This window comes from Pyrenophora tritici-repentis, chromosome 8 (genome assembly GCF_003171515.1).
Source record: "Pyrenophora tritici-repentis strain M4 chromosome 8, whole genome shotgun sequence".
Classification (NCBI taxonomy): Eukaryota; Fungi; Ascomycota; class Dothideomycetes; order Pleosporales; family Pleosporaceae; genus Pyrenophora; species Pyrenophora tritici-repentis.
Window position 1 is genome coordinate 2,376,911 of NC_089397.1, and position 23,120 is coordinate 2,400,030.

General features: G+C 47.0%; 5 protein-coding genes across 5 annotated transcripts; 2 read left to right on the plus strand and 3 right to left on the minus strand.

Moving 5' to 3' along the window:
• Positions 1 to 62: 62 nt before the first annotated feature.
• Positions 63 to 5,092, plus strand: PtrM4_143660 (uncharacterized protein; the record flags this gene model as incomplete). Its single annotated transcript, XM_066109681.1, has 2 exons — positions 63 to 285; positions 2,082 to 5,092. 2 exons carry the CDS (start codon positions 63 to 65, stop codon positions 5,090 to 5,092), a joined length of 3,234 nt encoding a protein of 1,077 aa, XP_065960603.1.
• Positions 5,093 to 5,941: 849 nt separating this feature from the next.
• Positions 5,942 to 9,832, plus strand: PtrM4_143670 (RecQ, Superfamily II DNA helicase; the record flags this gene model as incomplete). The annotated part of the gene is made up of 4 exons (XM_066109682.1): positions 5,942 to 8,041; positions 8,092 to 8,845; positions 8,878 to 9,784; positions 9,814 to 9,832. The coding sequence occupies 4 exons, from the start codon at positions 5,942 to 5,944 to the stop codon at positions 9,830 to 9,832; spliced, it is 3,780 nt and encodes a 1,259-aa protein (XP_065960604.1).
• A 756-nt stretch (positions 9,833 to 10,588) lies between these two features.
• Positions 10,589 to 12,886, minus strand: PtrM4_143680 (uncharacterized protein; the record flags this gene model as incomplete). The annotated part of the gene is made up of 1 exon (XM_066109683.1): positions 10,589 to 12,886. One exon carries the CDS (start codon positions 12,884 to 12,886, stop codon positions 10,589 to 10,591), a length of 2,298 nt encoding a protein of 765 aa, XP_065960605.1.
• A 532-nt stretch (positions 12,887 to 13,418) lies between these two features.
• PtrM4_143690 (uncharacterized protein) lies at positions 13,419 to 14,183 on the minus strand (the record flags this gene model as incomplete). The annotated part of the gene is made up of 1 exon (XM_066109684.1): positions 13,419 to 14,183. The coding sequence occupies one exon, from the start codon at positions 14,181 to 14,183 to the stop codon at positions 13,419 to 13,421; it is 765 nt and encodes a 254-aa protein (XP_065960606.1).
• A 479-nt stretch (positions 14,184 to 14,662) lies between these two features.
• Positions 14,663 to 16,079, minus strand: PtrM4_143700 (ComEC, membrane metal-binding protein; the record flags this gene model as incomplete). The annotated part of the gene is made up of 2 exons (XM_066109685.1): positions 14,663 to 15,643; positions 15,753 to 16,079. The coding sequence occupies 2 exons, from the start codon at positions 16,077 to 16,079 to the stop codon at positions 14,663 to 14,665; spliced, it is 1,308 nt and encodes a 435-aa protein (XP_065960607.1).
• Positions 16,080 to 23,120: the final 7,041 nt, after the last annotated feature.

The window sequence follows — 23,120 nt, forward strand, 5'->3', positions numbered from 1 at the left end:
TAGGACCCACTTAATTGATTGTTGCGGACTGTGCATACCAGATCACTCGGGTCATTGACAACATGGCCTACGAACTAGACCTCCCTCCTCAGCTTAAAGCTATCTTCCCAGCCTTCCACCCATGGCTCCTACAACCGTACGAGGACGACGCCTTACCCGGACAACCTCGTCCAGGCGATGCCGCTCCCCCCGAAGTCCACCTTGGCAACGATGGAGTCACAGAATACGTGGTCTCCCAAGTCCTAGACTCTCGCATACGACGCAATCTCGTCGACCCTCACACAGGTGAGCGTGGATTGCTGCAATACAAGGTGGAATGGGTGGGCGACGATCAGTCAGAGCCATGGCAGCCCTACCATAACCTGCGCAGCTGTAAAGAGTCAGTCCAGGACTTTCACAGCCGCAACCCTGGCCGACCAGGACCACACGCCACATTTCATGACTACGATGACGACGGACAGCTCGCTATAGCCCTGCTCCAGCTACTAGATAGCAAGTACTCAAATAAGTTTGCGCCTCAGTCGGAACTTTGAGCGCTTTTCGGGGGGGACGTGTGATGGTTTTGGGCCGTTGCCCCGCACAGGCCACCTGCCAGATGCCTTAGCGTTGTTTTGATGTTCGCGCACGAGCCACCTGTTTGGTGGCCCATGCACACCCCCACTTAGATATATTCCGCGCAGAGCTTCTTACAAGCTCTGCACTGCAATTACTTTGTAATTCAACACAGTTTCAAACATCGAACACCAACTTTTCGAGATGACAAAAAGGTCCTGGATTACCCTTTTTTCATCTCAATTCCATTGAAATGCCTTCCTAGAATCAGTTTCCAACGTCTGCTTTTGCGTGCAGGCGTTGTGGCGGGCGCGCTGGCCGCTGCAACTTTGACAGAGTTGTTACCTGGCCTTAGTTGAGAGAAATCTCTGCAAATGGCCCGTGCGCCAACTGATTTTAGATGTTCGATCGAAGGCACCCTCTACGAAACCGACAGAGCAACGGCTCTTCCTTAGGTATATATCTCTATTGCTGCAAAGTAATAGGCCTATATATCTAGATGCTACCTATACCCGAACGCCCTAAACCAACTCGATATACCGACCCCATATACCGAACCGCTCCAGCACCTGCTGTCACCAGCACACTCACGAGCAAAACACCGACCAGGCACTAGATGTATAGATCTATTATCTCTCTTGTAGATCCCTATATACAGACGCCTACACCAAAAGCCCTCTCCACCGAACGACCTAAACCGACTCGATATACCGACCCCATATACCGAACCGCTCTAGCACCTGCTTTCACTAGCACACGCACGAGCAAAACACCGACCAGGCACTAGATGTATAGATCTATTATCTCTCTTGTAGATCCCTATATACAGACGCCTACACCAAAAGCCCTCTCCACCGAACGACCTAAACCGACTCGATATACCGACCCCATATACCGAACCGCTCTAGCACCTGCTTTCACTAGCACACGCACGAGCAAAACACCGACCAGGCACTAGATGTATAGATCTACTATCTCTCTTGTAGATCCCTATATACAGACGCCTACACCAAATACCCTCTCTACCGAACGCCCTAAACCGACTCGATATACCGACCCCATATACCGAACCGCTCCAGCACCTGCTTTCACTAGCACACGCACGAGCAAAACATCGACCAGGCAATAGCTGTATAGATCTATTCTCTCTCTTGTAGATCCCTATATACAGACGCCTACACAAAACAACAGACAGACACTGTATAAAACTACAAACAATATTTCTTTTCGCAAAGAGCTCGCTGTTACATCTCTTTCTGTTCACCACACTGCTCTTTAGCACCCGCGCCAATGGAAGACTAGCTCGGAAATTGGACTACGCAACTATCCTCCAAATTGTACAAGACCTATAGAAACTCCATATTGAACAACATACATAGAACGGCTTAGCCAAAGTCCTACATAGTCACCGACTGATACAGGACTCTAATGGAAATATAATAATAATAATAATAATAACACAGTTTCAAATACCTGACCTATGTGAGACCCTTACACTAGGAAACAAGATTGCAAGAATCTAATTCTAGAAGAGGACCAGGAGCTTCAAAGCAAACTAGAGGAGATAGGGGAAGCAATTACGCAAGTTATCCAACTAGCAGCTGACAAAGCAATCCCAAAAGTCAAACTAGGTCCTAAACCAAAACCCTGGTGGAACCAGGAGCTTACTAAGCTAAGAAGAGAGCTTACTCACTGCCAAAGAGTCTACACACAACAATTGCAACAGTTGTCCATCCAAGAGGCATATCTATTCAAGAAAGACTTCTTAATAGCGCGGAACACCTACGCAAGAGCAATCAAGGATGCCAAGAAGAGACATTGGAATAGCTTTCTAGAACAAGAAACCCCACAGTCTATCTACAAAGCTATGGCATACACAAAGGATCAAAAGGTCGAAAAGATTCCACCTATCCAAGGAGAGATACTAGAGAAAACATTCAAAGGAAAGTGCAAGGCCTTTAGAAAAGCACTTTTCCCTCCTCCTCCAACAGCAGAACTACCAAGCTTTCTAAACTATCAAGAGAGCATTTGGGACTGGCCGCAACTATCAATTTCTGAACTAGAACAAGCCTGTTCTAGTAAAGTTAAAAGTAGTACACCAGGGCCTGACGCTATTACTCAAGATATTATAACCGCTGCATTTAAGTTCAACCCAGAGATCCTCTTCATCGCCTACTCAATCTTGTTTAATTACGGATACCACCCTCGGTGCTGGAAAGCAGCTACAGGAGCAATTCTCAAAAAACCATCCAAACTAGACTACTCTCTCCCGAAAGCTTATAGAGTAATTACTCTCTTAAACAGCCTAGGGAAGGTACTAGAGAGAATTATCGCCAAAAGACTAGCTAGTCTAGCAGAAACCACAAACCTCCTACACTCCTCACAAATTGGAGGTAGAAACAAGAAATCTGCAATAGACGCCGCTCTCCTCCTAGTAGACCAGATTCAACACAAAAAACAGCAAGGCCAAATTACTTCCACAGTGTTCGTGGACGTCAAAGGAGCTTTTGACCACGTCATACACAACCGATTTCTAGACCGACTTAAGAAACTTGGACTCCCAATTAGCTTAATTTGCTGGGCGAAATCCTTTCTCTCCAACAGGACCCTAAGACTGGCATTCGATAATAAGATTGAAGAATTTAGCAAGATTACAGCAGGCATTCCACAGGGCAGCCCAGTATCACCAATCTTCTTTCTTATCTATATCCGAGACCTATTCCCAGCCTTACAAAGCTTTCAACTATCGTATATCGACGACCTATCTCTCACTACGTCATCAACCTCTCTAAAGAAAAATACAAGAGCACTGCAAAAAGAGATAGCTACACTCTTTGCCAAGGGAGAGCAGCTAGACATTATCTTCGACACATCCAAAACAGAGCTAATCCACTTCACCGCTAAGAAGGAGAGGATAGAAAGATCCCTCATACTCCCAAACAACGACCGGATAGAACACAAAGATACTGTCAAGTGGCTAGGTATCTATCTAGACAACCGACTATCATTCAAATCACATGTGTCTATACGTGTAAGCCAAGCCAGACAAGCTTTCTACAGGCTAGGAAGACTAGCGAACATTGAACTCGGCCTATCAACACACGCTATTAGACAACTATACTTAGCATGTGTAACTAGCGTGTCAGACTACGGAGCACAAATATACTGGCAAAACCAACCCTACGCTACAAAGAAACTACAGTCACTACACAACCTGGCTTGTCGAAAAACTCTAGGAGTGTTTAGAACAGCACCAACAGTCCCTACAAGCCTCGAAGCGAGCCTACTACCACCAGCAATTAGGCTTAACTCAACTATCCGGAACTACGCAAGCAGAGCAAACCTGCTAGCCAACACCCATCCAATTGCAAAGGCAATAACTCGGATCCAATCAACTAATCTCCAACGCTCAAAGAAACCAAACCAGCACAGACAGCTACAAACTATTACTAACGCAATTCCTAAAAACAACAAAAGGGACACAGAGCAGACTATCCCATACCGGTTTAGGCCATGGGATACTCTAAACTATACCGTAACAGTCTCTCAAAAATCCAAAGAAGAGGAGGCAAATGCGCACCAAGCCTACATTAAAACAAGGCTAGACAATTACACGACAATATACTCAGACGCCTCGCAAACACAAGAAGGAAAAGGAATAGGAGTTGGGATAGCAGTCTACAACTCAACTCAGCAAGAGATCTACTCAGAAACAGTTAATATCGGACAATACCAGCTAGTCTACAACGGCGAACTAGAAGGGATCACACGAGCATTCGAATACGCAGCAAAGAACGCTACAACCGACCAGGAATTTGAGGTCTACGCAGATAACCAAGCAGCAATCTACAGGCTTAAAAACCTATCAGATAACCCAGGACAGCATTGGCAACTCCGATGTCTAAAAGCGGCAAATACGATCCGACGAAAACAAGCAAACATCCACCTACTCTGGGCACCTGGACACACAGATATAGTTGGAAACGAAAGAGCAGACTACCTAGCAAAAGAAGCAACCAAAGAGGACCCCAGATCAACAACAAAGAGCATTGCCTACCTAGGCACGACAATCAAAAGGATACAACAAACGGAACAACGCCAAGAGTATGAGAAATACAAAGCAAGAGCAACCGCTCTAAACAAAGCTACCTACTCAGCCAAATACCCTCTTAAAATCAGCAAAACCATCCAAATGCCACAGAACACGAAAAGAGTAACCTCTAGCGCCTTCTACTCTCTTAAGCTAGGACACGGATACTTCAACTCCTACCTAAAGAGATTTAAGAAACGAGACTCTAATCGCTGCACCTGCCAAAACATCCAAACGCCAGAACACCTACTACTGTACTGTCATCTATACAAAGACCATCGAAAAACGCTCCTACAAACAATCAAACATCGCCCAGTCACACTACCACTACTACTCCACACTAGTATAGGTATAGAAGCAACCCTAGCTTTTATCACTAGCACCAGAATAGGAACAAGAAAATGGTACCTAGGACAGCCACCAGAAGACCTACAGAGAGACACTGTATAAAACTAAAACCACAACCCTCTCCTTTGCCACAAGAGCCCGCTGATACATCTCTTTCTACTTATCAAACTGCTCTTTAGCACCTGGCAACAAACAGATACAAGCTATCTTTTGTAGAAAAGCCAAAAACCATATTAGCGAACCATACCAGAAAACCATGTAAATTAGAAAAACCAAGATAGAACGGCCTTCGGCCAAAGTCCTACATAGTCTCTGACTGAAAAAGGACTCTAATGGAATAATAATAATAATAATAATAATACTCTTCTTACTCTCTTTTCTCTATCTTACTGATCTATCGAGTAGATCTCTAGGATAGGAATCGATTTGGGAGACTAGAAAACAGCGAAAGAGTCAATTGTTGGTGTTTTTGGTTATCTTATCGATAAGGACTGGTCTGTGCGTTTTTGTTTTGGAAGATTGAACGCGTCTGAAGAATCTCGTTCTACTGGCTCTAACCCAGGGCGCTCAATGGTACGTTATAATATACCATTTTTTTGTTAGTGCTGAGAAGTACGCGTATGGCGGGTATATACTAGAACCAGGGGTTTATCCCATTAAACTTCAGGAGTACATCCCATTTTTAGTCTATAGTCGAAATTACTCCAAATTTAGACATATAACTCAGCATACGTAGACGCACAATCTGACGAATTTACAGCGCAGCAGACTATGTGGTTCAGGAGCTTAGGGTTTGGTGTTCTTGGTTAGGGTTACGCGTCTGGGGGGTCAGGAGGTCGCGAGGCTCGGCACCCCGCCGCGCGCGCGCCGCCGGAGTAAGCACCGAGAGAGCGATCAACAGCGCGTGTATATAAGAAGCCGAGTAGAACAGGTAGGCGTCGATATTTCAACATGTCTAAACCTAGCATCGAGTGCCAGTATTTCGAGCATGTGCCTGAGCACAGCGTAGCGGCATGCAGAGAGTGCAGATATGCAGTATGGCCAGATCAGATTGAGGGCCATCTACAGAAGCAGCATAAGGTTAGTTACAAGGAGGCTGAGGCAGTTGGACAGCAGGTTCGCAGCTGGGCTGGGTTAGTCCAGTACCCTAGTGAGCTCGAGGTGCCGACTGGTGCTCCAAAGCCTGTGCGGCAATTGCCAGTGTATACAGACGGGATGTTATGCCAATTTGACTCCAGCTGCTGCTATTATGTAGCAAGAAGTAAGGAGGCTATACGAAAGCATTGGCGTAAGGACCATCAAGGATGGTCAGCAGGGAAGAAGCGAGGGCGGCCAAGTCGAACCAGGCAGAAGAGCGTGCAGGCACATATGGATAAGGGGTACCGGCTGGTCCATTGCCAGCGATTATTCAGCAGCCGGCATGGATCGCAGTACTTTGAGGTCCAGGCACCCAGCCAGGATGGAGAAGGCCCCGAAATCGTGCCCGTAGACGGGGCAGCAGCATGGGCGCGAGTGGGCGAGCAGATGGCCAAGGCGTGGGCAGACATCGAGAAGCGGGCGCAGACGACGATCCAGGAGGGCGAGCGCGACGAGGTGAACCCATGGCTGGAGCGGACGCAGTGGTTGCCGTACCTAGTGGGCATGGAGAGGCCGGATTTGTTAGCGTGCATCGAGGAGCCCGTGGCAGAGCCAGATGCCAGGCAGGAGCAGCAGGCCGAGCCGGTGGAAGCAGCGATTTGGGCAGCCATGGATGGATTGGCGCGGTTCAGCCAGGCATCCATTATTGACCGGATTGGCGTGTTTATACGGTTGGAGGCAATTCGCACAGAGATGCACCAAACCCGGTTCCAGCCGTTACAGCCGTATATGGACAAGAACGCCATTGTCAAGCACACACGACCGTGGCAGCAGATGTTAATGTTTTTTGCACGCACACAGAAAGAGCACGGGTGGAAGAGCCCCAAGTATCGGTTTACGCGCCGGCAGCGAGAGGCATGGGAGGTGTTAATCGAACAGGCAAAGCGGAGCATAGAGGGAGACGAAGAAGATGAAGCCGAGGATATGGACGAAGAGAGAGAAGAGCTGGACGAGGAGATGATGGACGACATAGACGAGGCGATAGAGGTAGCTGAGGAAGAGCCAGGTCAGGGAGAAGGCCCCGAGCCTAAGAAGTTGTCTAAGATACAGAAAGCGTGTTTGGAGTTTTGCATTGCATTACTTAACCACCGCATCACCCGTAGAGAGTATGACAGCCCGCTGGTGTGCGCGTTGGCGGTGCTGGGCGTCAAGGAGGACGGATGGAAGGGGCCGGAGCAGTACCCGCCGATATTATCGGCGGTGATCAAGATCGCTCGGTTTATGGTCGTGCAGAAGGGACTAGAAATGTCAGGGCCCGAGGAGGATAGCGGCGATGAGACAGACGACGACTTAGATGACAGCGCGTACGAGAGCGGGCCAAGCCAGCGACGGCGTCCCAAGGGGTGTTTGCAGTTAGTGCAGAAGATGATGGACCGGTTCATGGTGCGCGGCAGCCATAGCCCCATGCAGTGGATGTTGGATTTGCGGACGTATGGATTGAAGATCCATTACAACACTACAACCCGCGGGCATGTAGAGTGGACGAACGGCGACGAGCTGCTGTACAAAGAGCTGCATTTTAGCATGGCGCAGTTCCGCGGCATGGTACATGGGCTGGCTAGCGAGAGCCGGCGATTATTAACAGAGGAGTTAATGTTTAGCAGCAAGGCAGCGCCGGTGCCGGCAGTGCCATGGGAGAGCATACGTGACAACCCAACCGACGAGCGGCCAGGATGGAACTTTTTGAAGGATCATCGCACAAACATGCCCGTCAACGGCGAGAGGTGGTTATTTGAGCGGGTAGGCGAGAGCGCCAGCATCCGGAGTCGGTTCATGAAGCCCGGGACGCAGTCAGGGGTAGACCGACAGGCAATAGAGCGATACATGGACCGGGTGGTAGAATTTCGCGAGAAGCTGGCGGTGTTAATGCATATAACGGGTGGGCAGCCAGCGCGAGGGCCAGAGCTACTGAGCGTACGGCATAGCAACACAGTGCAAGGGGGCATCGCAATATATTCATCGAGGACGGCATGGTGGTGTTTGTGACACGGTACCACAAGGGATACAAAGTCAGCGGCGACGTCAAGATTATCCATCGATATTTGCCGCGCGAGGTGGGCGAGCTGGTAGTGTGGTATATGTGGCTGGTGTTGCCGTTCCAGCAGCGGCTCGAGGCGTTGGTGTGGGAGAAGGAGGCAGTTTCGTCGCATATGTGGCCAGCAGACCCCAGCGGCCGCAAGTGGACGACCGATCGGCTGCGGGAGGCGTTGAAGCGCGAGAGCCGGATCGCGATGGGCCAGGAGTGGACGTTTGCCGGGTACCGGGAGATGGCGATTGGCATCAGCCGGCGGTTTTTGCGTGGATCGACAGCGTTCCAGGCAGATGAGGGCGAGGAGAATAAGGAGTGGGCTGAGGAGCAGGCAGGAGATTCGATTGCCGACGAGCAGGCGGGCCATACGTCGCACGTGGCGGGACTGGTATACGCGCGAGGGATCATGGAGCAGTCAGGGGCCGTGGCGGATAGGCGGCAGCAGTTCCGGGCATCGAGCACGGATTGGCATAGATTTTTGGGCTTCCAGGCAGGCTTGGACGACCAGAGAAGAAGCAGCAAGCGGAAGAGAGCGCCGTTTGAGAGCGAGGCAGACGAGGCAAGGGTGGATCGGTGGCAGCGGCTGAGGAAGATGGACGCGAGAGCGCAGCTGAAGCGCATGATGGGCGAGGAGGCCAAGTTCCGGGGGGTGCAGGAGGCAGCGATCAAAGCCATCACAGCAGGCGAGAGTCCCGTAGTAGCGGTGATGCCGACGGGGCAGGCAAGAGCTTGTTGTTCATGTTGCCGGCGTGGGCAGAGCAGGGCGGCACGACGGTGGTGGTAGTGCCGTTGATCGCGTTGCGTGGCGACATGGCACAGCGGTGCAAGAAGCTAGGGATATCGTGCGTAGAGTGGCAGAGTCGGCGTCCGCCAGACGCAGCAGCGGTGGTGTTAGTGACGCCCGAGTCGGCAGTTGGAGAGGAATTTGCAACGTTTTTAAACCGGCTACGAGCGACGCGGCAGCTAGATCGGATTATTATCGACGAGTGCCATATCGTGTTAAACCGGCAGTACACGTTCCGCAAGCAGATGCAGCAGCTAGGTAAGCTAGTGGCTGTAGAGACGCAGATGGTCATGTTAACAGCAACGTTGCCACCCAGCGAGGAGGACGAGTTATTCCGGCGAATGCATTTTGAGCGTGGGCAGGTAAGAATGTTTAGGGCACCAACAGCACGGAGCAACATAGCGTACCGGGTGGTAAGGGTAGAGAAGGAGAGGAAGAGACAGGAGGTAGAGGCAACGGTGTTGGCGATGGTACAGCAGAAGGTCCGAAAGTATAAGAGCGGCAAGATTGTAGTGTACGGCAACTCAGTGCCAAAGGTCAAGGGGTTAGCCGAGAAGCTCAAGTGCCATGCGTATCATCACCACGCGGTTGGCAAGGCAAGCATGTTGGAGGAGTTCATGGGCGGCAAGCAGCGGGTGATTGTGGCAACCAGCGCGTTGGGCATGGGAGTGGACGTGCCCGATATCCGGTGCATTGTCCACATGGATTGGCCGTTTAGCGTGTTGGATTACGCGCAGGAGAGCGGGCGAGCCGGGCGAGACGGGGAGCGGAGCGAGGCCATCATGATGGTGCAGGACGGCGAGCAGCGAGCGGCGGATGACAAGCAGGGGGAGGCGGAGCAGCGGTTGGTGCGAGCATACGTCGAAGGCATAGACGAGGCGGCGACATGTAGACGGGTAATGTTGGACGGGTATTTAGACAGGCGCGAGGCCGAGCGAGCTCGGTGCGAGGAGGGAGAGGAGAGGTGTGACGTATGCATGAGAGCCGACGGGGAGGAGATGGAGGAGGAGGAGATGGAGGAGGAGGAGATGGAGGAGGAGATGAGGAGGAGATGGAGGAGGAGATGGAAGAGATGGAGGAGGTGGAGGAGGTGGAGGAGGTGGAGGAGATGGAGGTGGTGGAGGTGGCCGAGGGCGGCAGCAGCAACGAAGAAGAGGCGGAGACATTGGAGAGGGAGCAAGAAGAGGCGCGGCAGGCGTTTAATCAGCAGCAACGAGAGCAAGGCGGCCCGCGACAGAGATTGATACAGCAGCGGCAGCAGGAGTTCGCCGACGTCGAGTGGCTGCGTAGGCAGCTGGCGCAATGGATAAACCGGTGTGGGTTATGCGAGGCGGTAGGGCAAGGATCGAGCGCACACGACGTACGGCAATGTTGGCGACAGGAGAGCCAGCGGATCAAGGAGTCGATTAAGAGGATGGAAGAGACAATTAAGTTTGAGCGTTATTCGGGCTGTTTTTGGTGTGGAGTGCCGCAGGAGCAGTGATCGGAATGGTCTGGTCTGGTCTGGTCTGAGGGTACAGACCAGACCAGACCAGGTGCTTACATAAGGACCGGTCCGACCAGACCGGTCCGACCAACAAGACCGCCAAGAATGAGGCTGAAGCAAAGAAGGAAGCCGAGGAAATGTGTTTTACTACTGACTGTCAATCTAGTCGTCTTCGTTCTCACTATCCTCGATATCGCTGTTCCCCTCAGCTTGGGGCTTTCCATACCAGGCCCGGAGACACTCGCACGCTTCTATAATATCTGCCTTCAGCCTACCACGGCGATCGACGATAGTAAGCTTCGCGCTACTAAAAAGACGTTCGCATTCATCCGACATAGGCGAGATCGCAAACATGTCTAGAGCGAAGCGAGCGAGATCTCGTTGGGAGTCGTAGCGAGATAGCCAGTACGCAATAGCCTCATTGCAACCTGCCTCTTCGTTATGAAGCCGGTCAGTAGAGATGTATTGTTCATACAAATCAGTTGTAGAAACTGGAGCGTCTATTCGAATGCGCTTATGTTCCCGCTGGCGATCAAATGCTGGGTCAGGATCTCTCTCCTTCCTGGCTGGTGGTGGCAGCATCTCGACAGGGTACCTTCCCTTATACTCTGTCTCCCAGAGATGCTTCACCGCTAATTGTGCGTTTTCAAACCACCTCTTCTTCTCTTCGTCGCCATGAAGAACCCACTCTTGCCTGAACCATCCCCACTTGCGATATGGATCAAGGATTTGAGCCGCATAATATGCCGGTGGAAGGTCAGTATCTTCAGGGAATCGATTTTGCCAATTCAGCTGCTGATTGTTATAGTACTCAACGCACTTTAACCAAGCAGCATCAGCGCAGCCTTGAAGGTACTTCCATGTAAAGTTGTTATCGTCCTCAGTGTGGATGTCGTGGTAGTGATCCTTCGTCTCGCTTATCTCCCGGAGAAGGCAGTCCAAAGTTGAAAACCAGTCCGCAAGTGACGTCTTCTTACCTTCAGAAAGCAAAGTTGCAGCATAGAAGTCTTTGAGAGCGAGTTCAATCTTTTCAAGCTCAAACCAGTGCTGTCCATCAAGCTTAAAGTTCGCGATCCCTACGGAGCCCTTTCCAGGTACATGACGAGCCGAGAAGAGCTCTAAACGTTCTCGAACATTTAATGCACGTGTAATCGAATAAAACCATGAGTTCCAGCGGGTCGAGTTGTTCTGGATAAGCTCAAGCCCGTCGAATTGCGAAAGATCTCCGCCGATAATAATTGTAGCAAACTCCTCACGCCGTTGTGGAGTAAGCCTGATGTATCGCACCAGGTTGTGAAGACGACCCAAACATCCGAACTTCTTCCAGAGCTCTTCCACCTTCGTATAGTCGCCACGTTGATGATGCTTCTCCAGCTTCGCAAGATACTTCTCACAGTTTCGCCCCATAAGGAACGCCTGGCAACAGAGGTTGATGACATGGCCCAAGCAACGCAGCCGGCGATGACGACGTTGTTTTGACTTCATCCATGGGCAGAGATCCTTGAGTATAAACTCAACAGCGGTATCATTTGCCGAGGCATTATCCAGCATAAAGTATCCAATCTGATCTCCGCTAATGTCGTATTCTTCCAGCAATTCAAGGACCACCGATCCAAGATTCTCTCCAGTATGTTCGCCGTATATACGTCGCATACCTAAAGCGGTAACACGTCGCATGCCGGTAGTATCAATCCACATAGCGACGACGCCTAGGATAGCGTAAGGGTTTGGTGAAGTCCAGAGATCAAAGGAGATAGAGATCCTACTCCGTGAATGGTGTAGGTCCTCCCTAAGCTGTTGCTTCTTCGATATGAATGCATTCATTACCCAGCTTCGGATAGTCTTCGCAGCCTTCGGGAGGTGGTTGAGTAGTGCCGGATTTAAAAAGAGGAGTAGTTCACGAAAGTACTGGTTCTCTAATTGAAAGAAGGCGATATGGCAGTACACAATCCAACGAATTAGAAGCTCTTTAAACTTCTCTACTGACTCCTTCCAGAAAAAGATGCTGGAAGCAGCCCCATCCTTTTGCTGGTCGATTATAGACTTCCGTACAGAACCCTTTCGCTTGATGCCACTCTGGGGATCAATCTGGTGCTTCTGTTCCAGGTGATTCCGGATCCTAGAAGTGCCATTGATGACAAACAACTCTTGCTTGCTCTTCCCAACCCTGCACTCATGGCAGTAATACACCTCTTTCTTATCGCTATCTCGAATGTATTGGAGTCCGTACTTCCAGATGTGTGATGTACCTTGACGGAAATCCTTCCTTGCAATTATTGCACGTTTCACGTACGTGATACCGCCCTGCACGAACTCATCTGGAGATTCGTGATATTGAATAGGAGTGGGTGATAGTATAGGGGTGGGTGATGACGTGGGGATAGGAGATGGAGTAAGAGACGTTAAATCTAGTCTTATAATATTCGATGGGGACGGTGAGGTTGGTGTTGAAGGCTCCATAACAATAGTATATAAGTAGGTTGTTAAGGACTTGATTGTTCTATGTAAGTAGAAGACTTACCTTGATCTTAATGACTCATATTGTGCTAAATTTTCTGGCTAGATTAGTCTAAGATCTAGTCACGTGGACCTATTTATAGCCGGACCGGTCCGATCATCTAGACCGGTCCGACCACGGTCTCAAAAAATCGCCAGACCAGACCAAGTCTTGGCGGTCTAGACCAGACCAAGACCAAGTCAGACCAGACCATTCCGATCACTGCGCAGGAGATATGCAATCGGTGGGAAAGGAATAGTTTTGGGCGATATCAGAGAGTCCAAGACGGGGATTGCCAGTATAGAGGGGTATTAATAGGCGGGTTATTAAGTATAGCATTAGGGCGGAGCGAGGTAGGAAACCGATGGACGGCGCGGTTAGAGGAGTTCGGGGTTAGTAATTCAGGAGCAGGGCCGACGTTGTTTGAGTTTTTAGGAAAAAAGCGATTGTTAGAGACGGTTGAGAGCAATAACTTAGCAGGAGAGTTTTGTTGGATTACAAGATTAATAGGCGAGTAGAGGAAATATAGAGAGTTGTAACGTTGACGAGGGTAGCTCCAACAGCTCGAGTAGGTCGGATAGTGTAAGCAGCGATAAAGGCAAGAGCAGCAAGATCAGCGAGAGCGTAGGCAGGGTTAGCAGCAAGAGAGATAGCAGCAACAGTGACGATAGTAGCAGCAGTAAGAGTAGCGACGAAGGCGAGGGCAGCGAGAGCAGTGATCAAGGCGAGAGCAGCGAGAGTAGTGACGAAGGCGAGGGTAGTAAAGATATTAGAGGTAGCGAAAGCAGCGGCAACAGCGAGAGCAATGAGAGCAACGACAAAGACGAGGGCAGAGAAGGTAACGAGAGCGGCGAGAGCAGTAAGAGCGCAGGCAGCGTTGGTAGCGAGAGCAATAGCTGCAACAGTGGCGATAGTGGCGATAGCGAGGGCAGCGACGACGGCGAGGATGGCGAGGATGGCGAGGATGGCGAGGACAGCGAGGGCAACTTGATGGCAGGTAGCGAAAGCAGTAATAGCAGCTTGAGCAGGGAGGAAAAGCGAGGGTCGTGACGACGGCGAGAGTAGCTCCGATAGCGAGAGCAGCAAGAGCGAGAGCAGCAAGAGCGGCAAGAGCAACGAGAGCGAGGCAGGCGAGGCAGGCGAGAGCAACGAGATGGCAAGTAGCGAGAGCGAGGCAGGCGAGGCAGGCGAGAGCAACGAGATGGCAAGTAGCGAGAGCGTAGGGAGCGAGAGAGGCGAGAGAAATAAGAGCAGCGACATGATAGGTAGCGTTGGCAGCGAGAGCATCGAGAGCCGCGCATATAGCGAGAGTAACGAGAACAGAGCGAGTAGCGAGAGCAGCGACGACGGTAAGGACAGCGAGAGCAGGAGCCGCAGCGGCGAAAGGAGTTGTAGAAGCCGTAGCAGCGGTAGGAAGTGAGAAGCAGCGAGAGTAGCGCGAGCAGTGGGGGGACAGCAGGGACAGCGAGAGCAGTAGGGAAAGCAAGAGCAGGGGCAGAAGTAGTTATAGCGGCCGCAGGCGTAGTAGGAGCGGTGGGGAGTGAGGAGCAGAAGCGAGGATATCGATAGCAGCGAGAGCAGCGAGGACGGCGGGGATAGTAGGGATAGCGGGATCAGCTGTGAGAGAAGCGAGGATAGCGAGAGTAGGAAAGCAGGAGCCGCAGGCGCGATAGAAGTAAGAGTAGCAAGAGCAGTAAGAGCAGGATGTGTAGCCGCGAGGATAGAGGCAATTAAGGTAATTAAGGTGATTGCGATGATTGCGAGGACAGTAAGAGCAACAAGGGCAGCGCAAGAAAGGGGCGAACGGCAAGGGAATTAACTATTAAGTTAATTGTAGCGATTGCAAGGACAGCGGGAACAGCGAGGATAGTAAGGGCAGTAAGGGTAGAAAGGACAGCGGAAGCAGCGAGGACAACGAGGACAGCGAGGATTGTAAGGACAGCGGAAGCAGCGAGGACAACGAGGACAGCGAGGATTGTAAGGACAGCGGAAGCAGCGAGGACAACGAGGACAGCGAGGATTGTAAGGACAGCGGAAGCAGCGAGGATAATGAGGACAGCGAGGATAGTAAGAACAGCGAGGATAGTAAGGACAGTAAGAGTAGCGAGGATAGCGAAAGTAGGAGAGTAGCAGTAGCAATAGCAGTAGCCGGAGGTGTATATAAGCTGTAAGAGGTAAGAGGTAGAAGTAAGGATATTATAAGCAGCAAGGATAGCAGGGGCAGAAGCGGCAACAGGTGCAGGGGTAGTAGGAGTAGTAATAAGAATATTAAGAGCAGTGCAAGTTACAAGGACAAGGGACAAAGTAAGGACAGTAGAGATAGTAAGAGTATCAGGAGCAGCGAGAACAGAAGCCGTAGGATTGATAGCGAAGATATTAAGAGCAGCAAGGAAAGCGAAAGTAGCGAGGGTAGTAAGAGCAGCGACAAGAGGAGCGGTAGCGGCCGCCGAAACCGCAGTTACCGCAGGTGGAGGAGGCGTAGGAGGTAAGGGGCAGAAGAGAGCAGTAGAGACAGCGGGAACAGCGGGGAAAGCGAGAGCAGCAAGAAGGACGGGGATAGTAGAGATAGAGGAAGTGGCGAGAGCAGAAGCAGTAATAGGGAGGATTGCGGAATGCGGAGGAGTAAGAGCGGTAGGAGTAAGAGTAGCAAGAGCAGGACGTAGAAGTAAGAGCCGTAGGAGCAGGAGCAGTAAGAATAGCAGGAGTAGCAAGGGTAGGAGCTTTAAAGGCGGCAGCAACGAGGGTGTTACAAGCAGCGAAAATAATAGGAGCAGGGAGAGTGGTCGCAGTAAGGATAGCGATAGAAGCGAGGTTGGCGACAGCAGGGACAGTAGTAGTAGCAAGAATAGCGAGAGTAGCGAGAGCAATAGCAGTGAGAGCTAGAGCATTAAGAGTAGCAGCAATAAGAGCAGTAACCGTAGGAGTAGGCGCATTAAGAGTAAAAGCTGCAGGAGTAAGAGCAGTAAGGGCGGAAATAGTAGGAGCGTAATTAGCGAGAGCAGGAGCAGCGAGGACAGCAGGAGCAGCTGGAATGGCGAGAGCAGCAAGGACGGAGTGGATAGCAAGAATAGGAAGCGTAGGGGCCGCAGTGGCGATATTTGTAGAAGCGGCAGTAAACACAGGTGTAGTAGTAGCCGTAGGAGTAATAACGAGCATGTTAAAAGCAGCAAGGACGGCAGGAACAGCGGGAGTTGCAATAGTAGAACCCGTAACCGTAATTGAATAGACAGTAAGAGTGATAGTCGCGATAGAAGGAAAAGTTACAAGAATAGCAGCCGTAGCCGTGGTAGAAGCAAGAGTAATTATAATAGAGGCAAAGATAGTAACAGTAGTAAGAGTAATAAGCACAGTAAGGGTATAGTAAGAGCAAAAGTTTAAAGAAGAGTTATTTATGTTAAAAATAAGTATGCAGGTATAAAGCAAAGAAAAGAAAGATTCGAAAAGAGAGAGTATAAAGTTGGTGAGATTCATAATCGATAGATGAGGTAGGTAAAACAGGTATAGTTTGTAGTATATATTAGATAGTGTTTAAGAAAGAAATCAAGCATAGAATTAAGTAGGATTTAAGGATTAGGATTGTAGTAGAAGACAGAGCAAGTTATTAGGAATACATTAATAAGAAGATAGAAGAAAAGATTAAGTTTATATAAAAGTAGAGTCATAAGAAGAAGATATAAATAAAAAAGATATAAGAGATTATGTTTCAATAATATTAAAAAGAGATGTTAGAAAAGAAAGAAGAATAAAAGAAACCCGATATAATTTAAGAGGAGTATAGTAAAGGGAATAGAAGATAGGTAGAAGAAGAAAGAGAGAGAAAGATAAGGAAGTTTATAGAGAAGGACATGAGAAGCAAAAGATAAAGAGAAAGAAGGAGAAGTAAAGAAAATAGAAAGAGAAGTAAAGAAAAATATAGAGCAAGTAAAGAGAGAGTAGCAAGAACAGCAGTAGTAATAAGGATAAGGATAGAGTTAAGGTACAGTACAATAATGCATAGTGGGTATTTAAGCAACAGTAGTAAGACGAGGCAGGCCGTGTTGGACGTGCATACAGTAGGTAGAGTTTAAGTTTACCGACGCAGAATAGTGATAGAGGTATATAGGGTAGTAGATAATGCGATGCGGTATATAGACGGCGGTAGGCGAAGGACAGAGCCGACACAATATACAACAGTATTAGAGAACTAAGAGGTAGTAGGCAAAGGAGATAGTTGAAGAAGTATTTAGGTTGTGTTTAGTATAGCGAATGGTATAACGTGTGTATACAAGCAATAAGAAGATAATAGATACGGAGGAGATTAGACAGCAGATATAAAAGATTGTTAGTTTCGAGGGTATTTATAGCAAGGTTGTTAGGATTAGTATAGGGAAGCAAGAATAGAGTAGCATAGGGATAGATAGGAGGTTAGTAGAACAGAGAGTTAAAGTAAATTTAATAGAGGGATTCGTAAGACAGTTTTAGAGCAAGTAGGGGTTAGGGTGTACAGAAACGAATAGGTTAATAAGAGAGTTTTATTAGAGTCAGCCGTTTATAATAGAGGAGAACAATAAACAACAGAGGTTATTGCAGAGAAGGGTATAGGCCGAGGTAAAGGGAAGAAGAGAGAAGATATAGTGGCAATAGGAAAAGTTTCCGAGTTAGGGTATTTAGTAGATGTTATATAGATTAAGTGATAAAAGCGAGTAAATTAGATTAAAAATAAGGAGAGATAGAAATAGATGAAGAGGAAAGGAAAGAAGAGAGAGGAACAGAAGAGAGAGAGGGGAAGGATGGATGTGGTGGAGAGGAGAGATGAGGAGGGCAGGGAGGGTTGGAGCAGCAGGAGCAGGAGCAGGAGCGACAAGGCGGGTGGCGGAGGTGAATACAGCAGCGGCAACAGGAGTTTAGGGAGGTAGAGTAGTGAGGTAGGGAATTAGGATGGTAGGGGAATGGATAGGGAATATGCAAAGGGGCGGATAATGGGCGAAGCGAGGAAAATATAGGGAGATGTTGGTGAGGGGAGGGGGGAAGTGTAAAAGAAGCGATTACGATTGTTTTAGAGCCGATTCAGTTTAAGGGTTATTAGGGGCGTTTTTGGTGGGAGGTAGAGTAGGAAAGGAATTGTTAGGGGCGGTATTAGAAGGTAAGAGATGCAAATTAACAGTATAAAGGAGTATTCACGGGGGGTTTATTAGGGCAGCGTTTAGGTAGAGGGAGGTAGGAAAGCGTTAGGGGGCGGGGTTAAAGGGGAGAAGAGGATTTATAGTAGATAAGACAGGGTTAGGGGTATAGAAGGAAGAAAGGGTTAGGGTTACAGAATAAAGAGAGGGATAGGTAAGAAATGAATAGAAGAATAAAAATATTCATAAGGAGATAAAGGAGGATTAGATTACAGGCAAAATAAGGTAGAAGAGCAATTCGTTAGGTAGTATGTAGAGGGGAAAGAGTGGGTAATAAGATATAGAAGGCGAGTATTAGAAAAGTATTTGGAGGGGCAAGGAGGCGAAGAGAGATATAAAGAAGAGGAGGAGAGATTTTTAGTGTGTAGACAAGCGGACAAGGAGATAGACAGCAGCAAAGAGCAGTAATAAAGAGGAGATATAGTAGAGAGGAGGGTAGAGCAGTAGGAGCAGGAGCGACAAGGCGGGTAGTAGAGTTTAATACGGCAGTGATAACAGGAGTTTAGGCAGGTAGAGTAGTAAGACAGGCAATTAGGATAGTAGGGGAATAGATAGGGAATATGCGAAGGGCGGGTGATAAGCAAAGCGAGGACAAAATAGGGAGATGTTAGTGACGGGGAGGAGAAATACAAAAGAAGCAGTTAAGATTGTGTTAGAGTAGATTTGTATAAGGGTTATTCGTTATGTATTTAGTAGGGAGTTAGGCAGGAGAAATGTAAGGGGTAGGAGAGGAATTGTTCGGGGCAGTATTGGATAGTACGAGACGCAAATTGATAGTGTAACAGAGTATTAATAGGGGGGTTAATAGAGGAAGAGGTAGGGTAGAGGGAGGTAAGAGAGTAGTGGAGGGCGCGGTTAAAGGGGTTAGGGGTAGAGAGAGGAAGGGTCAGGGAGAGGAAGGGTCAGGGAGGGTAGAGAGGATCAGGGAGGGTAGAGAGGATCAGGGAGGGTAGAGAGGATCAGGGAGGGTAGAGAGGATCAGGGAGGGTAAAGAGGGTTAGGTATTATAGTATAAGAAGATAACTAGAGAAAGTAAGTAAAAAGAATTAAGAATAATAAAGTGGATAGTAAATAATATATAGGGGGTTTTAGAGAGGAGGAAATATAAGAGAGTTTACTAGAAAATAAGAAAGAGGGGTTTCAGAGTAGGCAGAAGCGTAAAGCAAGAGCATAGGGCAGAGGAAAAGAGGAAAAGAGGTAGAGTTTAAAGAAGGCCGCCGGTTGCGGTAAGGAAGATGCAAAGGCGAGAGTAGTAGAAGAGAATATAAGAGAGGATTATATGTTAGGGGTAAATAGGTAAGAGGGGGCGGGGATTTAGGGGCGCAAAAGGAGGGTAGAGAAAGAAAATACAAGAGAGGTAGAGGTAAAGGGTTAGAAAGAGAGTTAGAATAGAATTTTTATAAGATAAGGTAGGTTTAGAGGACGCAGAGTTGTAGAGCGAAGTAGAGGGTAGGGTGTAAGAGTAGAGAGTAAGGAGTTAAAAGAAGTTAGATAGGGCGTATAAGTAGTAACACCCCGTTTTTAGGGTTAAGAAGTATTTAGGAGGAGAAAGGGAGAAGTAGGAAAAGAAGAGGGAGAGTAAGAGTAAGCCGTAAGGTGTCACAAAGAGGGTAGAGTAAGAGTAGAGGAGAGAGTAGAGGGGGTGGTGGGTGGACCCGTAAGGTGTTACAAAAAGGGTGGAGTAAGAGTAGTTATTGTAGGATTAATTAGGTTATAGGAACGCAGGCGGTGGAGTGAGTTCCGGGGGCGCAGTACAGCAAGTCAGACGGGGCAGATAGGACAGACAAGGAGGCGAAACAAGTAGTAAGGGGAAGAGGAGGTTTCACAAGTAGGTAGGGCGAAGAGAGGGTTTCATAGGTAAGTAGGATATAAAGAGAAAGGGGAGTGTTAGGAAGAGATAAGTAAGGTATTATAAAGAAGAGGAGTATGTGTTATAAGGGTAGATAGTAGCGTGTAAAGAGTAGAGTAAAGAGTAGAGTAAAGAGTAGATAGTAGAGAGTGTAGGAAGTTAAGAAGGAGTAGAAGTGGTAAAGGAAGAGAGGGAGTAGGTAATAAAAACGGTAAGAGAGAGTAAAACGCAGAAGGAAAAGTAAAGAAAGTAGGTAAGTAAAGAGAAGTAGTAGGTAGTAGAAGAAGAGAAGTAGAGAAATAAAGAAAGGTTACAGGGTTAGGGAGAGTAAGAAGGGTAAGGGAGTAGGGATAATAGAAGAGGATAGAAGAGATAGTAAAAGAGAAAAAAAGAGAAGAGATATAAGAAGAGAGAAAGAGTGAAGAAGAGAGAGATGATAGTTAATATAATATAGAAAAGTAAGAAAATAGATATAAGAGAATAGAATAGTAATAAAGAGTAAGAGTAAGAGCAGAAGTAAAGGAAAGGAAGAGAGAGAAAAAGGAAAATGAGAAGTAGAAGTGAAGAAGAAAGAGAGCAAGAAAGAGAGCAAGAGTAAAGAAAAGGGTAAGAGTAGAAGTAGAAGTAGTGAAAGCGGTAAGAGAGAGTAAAGTAGGTAGTAGTAGAAGAAAGAAGTATAGAAAGGAAGTAAAGAGGAGTAGTAGGTAGTAGAAAAAGAGAAGTAGAGTGAGTAAAGAAAGTCGGAGAAGAAAGAGAAAAAGGGTGAGAAGAGGTAATGAGTAAGGAGTAGGAAGAGAAAGGTTAGAGAGTAGAGTTAAAAGTAAAAATTCGAAAGGGTTAGTAGAAGGAGAGAAAAAGGAAGGAGTAGGGAGTGAGGTAAGTAGGAGAGAAAGAGGTAGAAAGAAGAGGAAATAGGGAAAGTAAAGTAGATCAAGAGAGAGGAAAGGGAAGTTAGAGGAGTAAAAGAAGTTGAGAGAGGAAAAGAGGGGAGGTGTAGTAGTAGAGGGAGAGGGTAAGGGAGAGATTGAGGGTAAGGGAGAGATTGAGGTAAGGGAGAGATTGAGGGGGAGAGATTGAGGGTAAGGGAGAGAGTGAGGGTAAGGGATTTTAGGGAGGAGGAAATACAAGAGAGTTTAATAGAAAGCAAGAAAGAGGGGATTGAGAGTAGGCGGAAGGGCGAAGGGAGAGGGTAGGGCAGAGGAAAAGAGGTTAAGTTTCAAGAAGCCGCCCGTTGCGGTAATAATAATACAAAAGCGAGAGTAGTAGAAAAGAATATAAGAGAATATTATATTTTAGAGGTAGATAGATAAGAGAGGGCGCGGAGTTGTAGACGCAAAATAATAGTAGAGAAAGAAAATACAAGAGAGATAGAGGTAAAGGCAAAGAAAGAGAGTAAGAAGAGGAGTTTTATCAAGGTAAGATAGATTAAGGGGGCGCAGAGGGTAAATTGTAAGAGTAGAGAGTAGAGAAAGAAGAGAGAGAGAGTAAGAGTAAGCTGTAAGGTATCACAAAAAGGGTAGAGGAGAGGGTAGAGTAGAGAGAAGAAGTTTAACAAGTATAAGATAAAAGAAAGAAGAAATATAAAAGTAGAGAGAAGTAAAGAAGAAGAAGAGAATCGAAGAAGTATAGGAGGATAGAAAGAAAAGAAGGAGGTAAACGAAAAGAGAAAATAAATAAGAAGAGTATAAAAGAAGATAGTTAGAAATTAAGACGAAGTAGATAAGGAAAGAGGTATATTAGAAGAAGAAAGGATAAAGAGAAAAGAGAGGAAAGAAAAGTAGATTATTAAAAGAGAAAGAAGAAGGTAAGAGTAGAAGTAAGCGTAAAAGTAAGAGGAAAGAGAAAGAGAGTAAGAGTACGAGTAGGAGTAAAGGTAGTAATAATAGTATTAGTGAGTGTAAGAGTAAAGGGAATAATAAGAATAAGAGTAACGGTGATAAGGAGGGAGAAATAGAAGAGAAAAATAAAAAAAGTATTATAAAGCGGTAAGAAAAGAAGAAGAAAATAAAGACAAAGGGAGAAATGTAAAAAGTAGAAAGAAGAGAAAAGAGAGTTAGAAAGTAGAAAGTAAGAATAGAAAAGTAGTGATTAGAGAGTAAGGAGAAGGAGTAGAAGTGCAGTATGTATAAAGAATAAATTAAGGAGAAGAGAGTAGAGAAAAAGATTAGAGGAAAGAAAGGTAAAAGAGAAAAAGGTAGAAAGAGGAAAGTAGAGTAAAGAAGATAAAGAAGAGTAAGAAAGGGACAGTAGAGAAAAGAATAGGAAGAGGTAATAGGTAGAAAGTAGAAAGAAGATAATAGTAGAAAAGAAAAGAGAGAAATAGGTAGAAGAGTAGAGAGAAGAAGTTTAATAAGTAGAAGATAAAAGGGAGAAGAAATATAAGAGTAGGGGAGAGTAAAAAAGAACAGAGTTAAGGAAGAGGAAATAAGAAGAGTATAAAAGAAGATGGTATGAAGTATAGATAAAGTAGAGAAGAGGAGAAGAAAATTAGGAGAAGAAAAGATAGAGGGGTAAGAGAGGGAGAAGAAGATAAGAAGAATAGAGAGAGAGATAAGATTGTAAGTAAGAAAAAGAATAGAGGTAATAGTGAGAGTAGAGGTATTAAGAATAGTATTAGTTAGTATAATAGAAAGGGTAATAGAGATGGAGAAATAGAAGTAGAAGAGAAGAAAGAAAAAAGGAAATTAGAGGAGAAAGAGGTAAAAAAAGGATAAGGAAAGAGAAAAAAAGGAGATGAGAGATAAGAGAAGTAGAGAGAGTAGAAGAGAAGAAAGAGAAAAAGAGGAAGTGAAAGAGAGGAGGAGAGAAAGTGAAAGAGAAGAGGGGAGAAAAGAGAAGAGAAGAAATAAAGAGAATAAAGGGAAAGTAGAGAGTGAAAGGGTAGAAGAGTAGAAAAGAAGAGTTTATAGAGTAAAAGAGAAGAAGTAAAGAAAGTAAAGAGTGAAGGGATAGAAGAAGAAGAGTAGGGAATTAAAATGAAAAGGTAGGAGAGAAGAAGTAGAAAGTAAAGAAAATAAGAATAGGAGGTATAGAGAGTAGAATTGGAGAGTAGAAGAAAGAGGGAAGTTAGAGGAGAGTTAGAAGTTAGGAGAGTTGAGGAGGGGAGGGGTGGTGGTAGGGTTAGGGTTAGGGTTAGGGTTAGGGTTAGGGTTAGGGTTAGGGTTAGGGTTAGGGTTAGGGTTAGGGTTA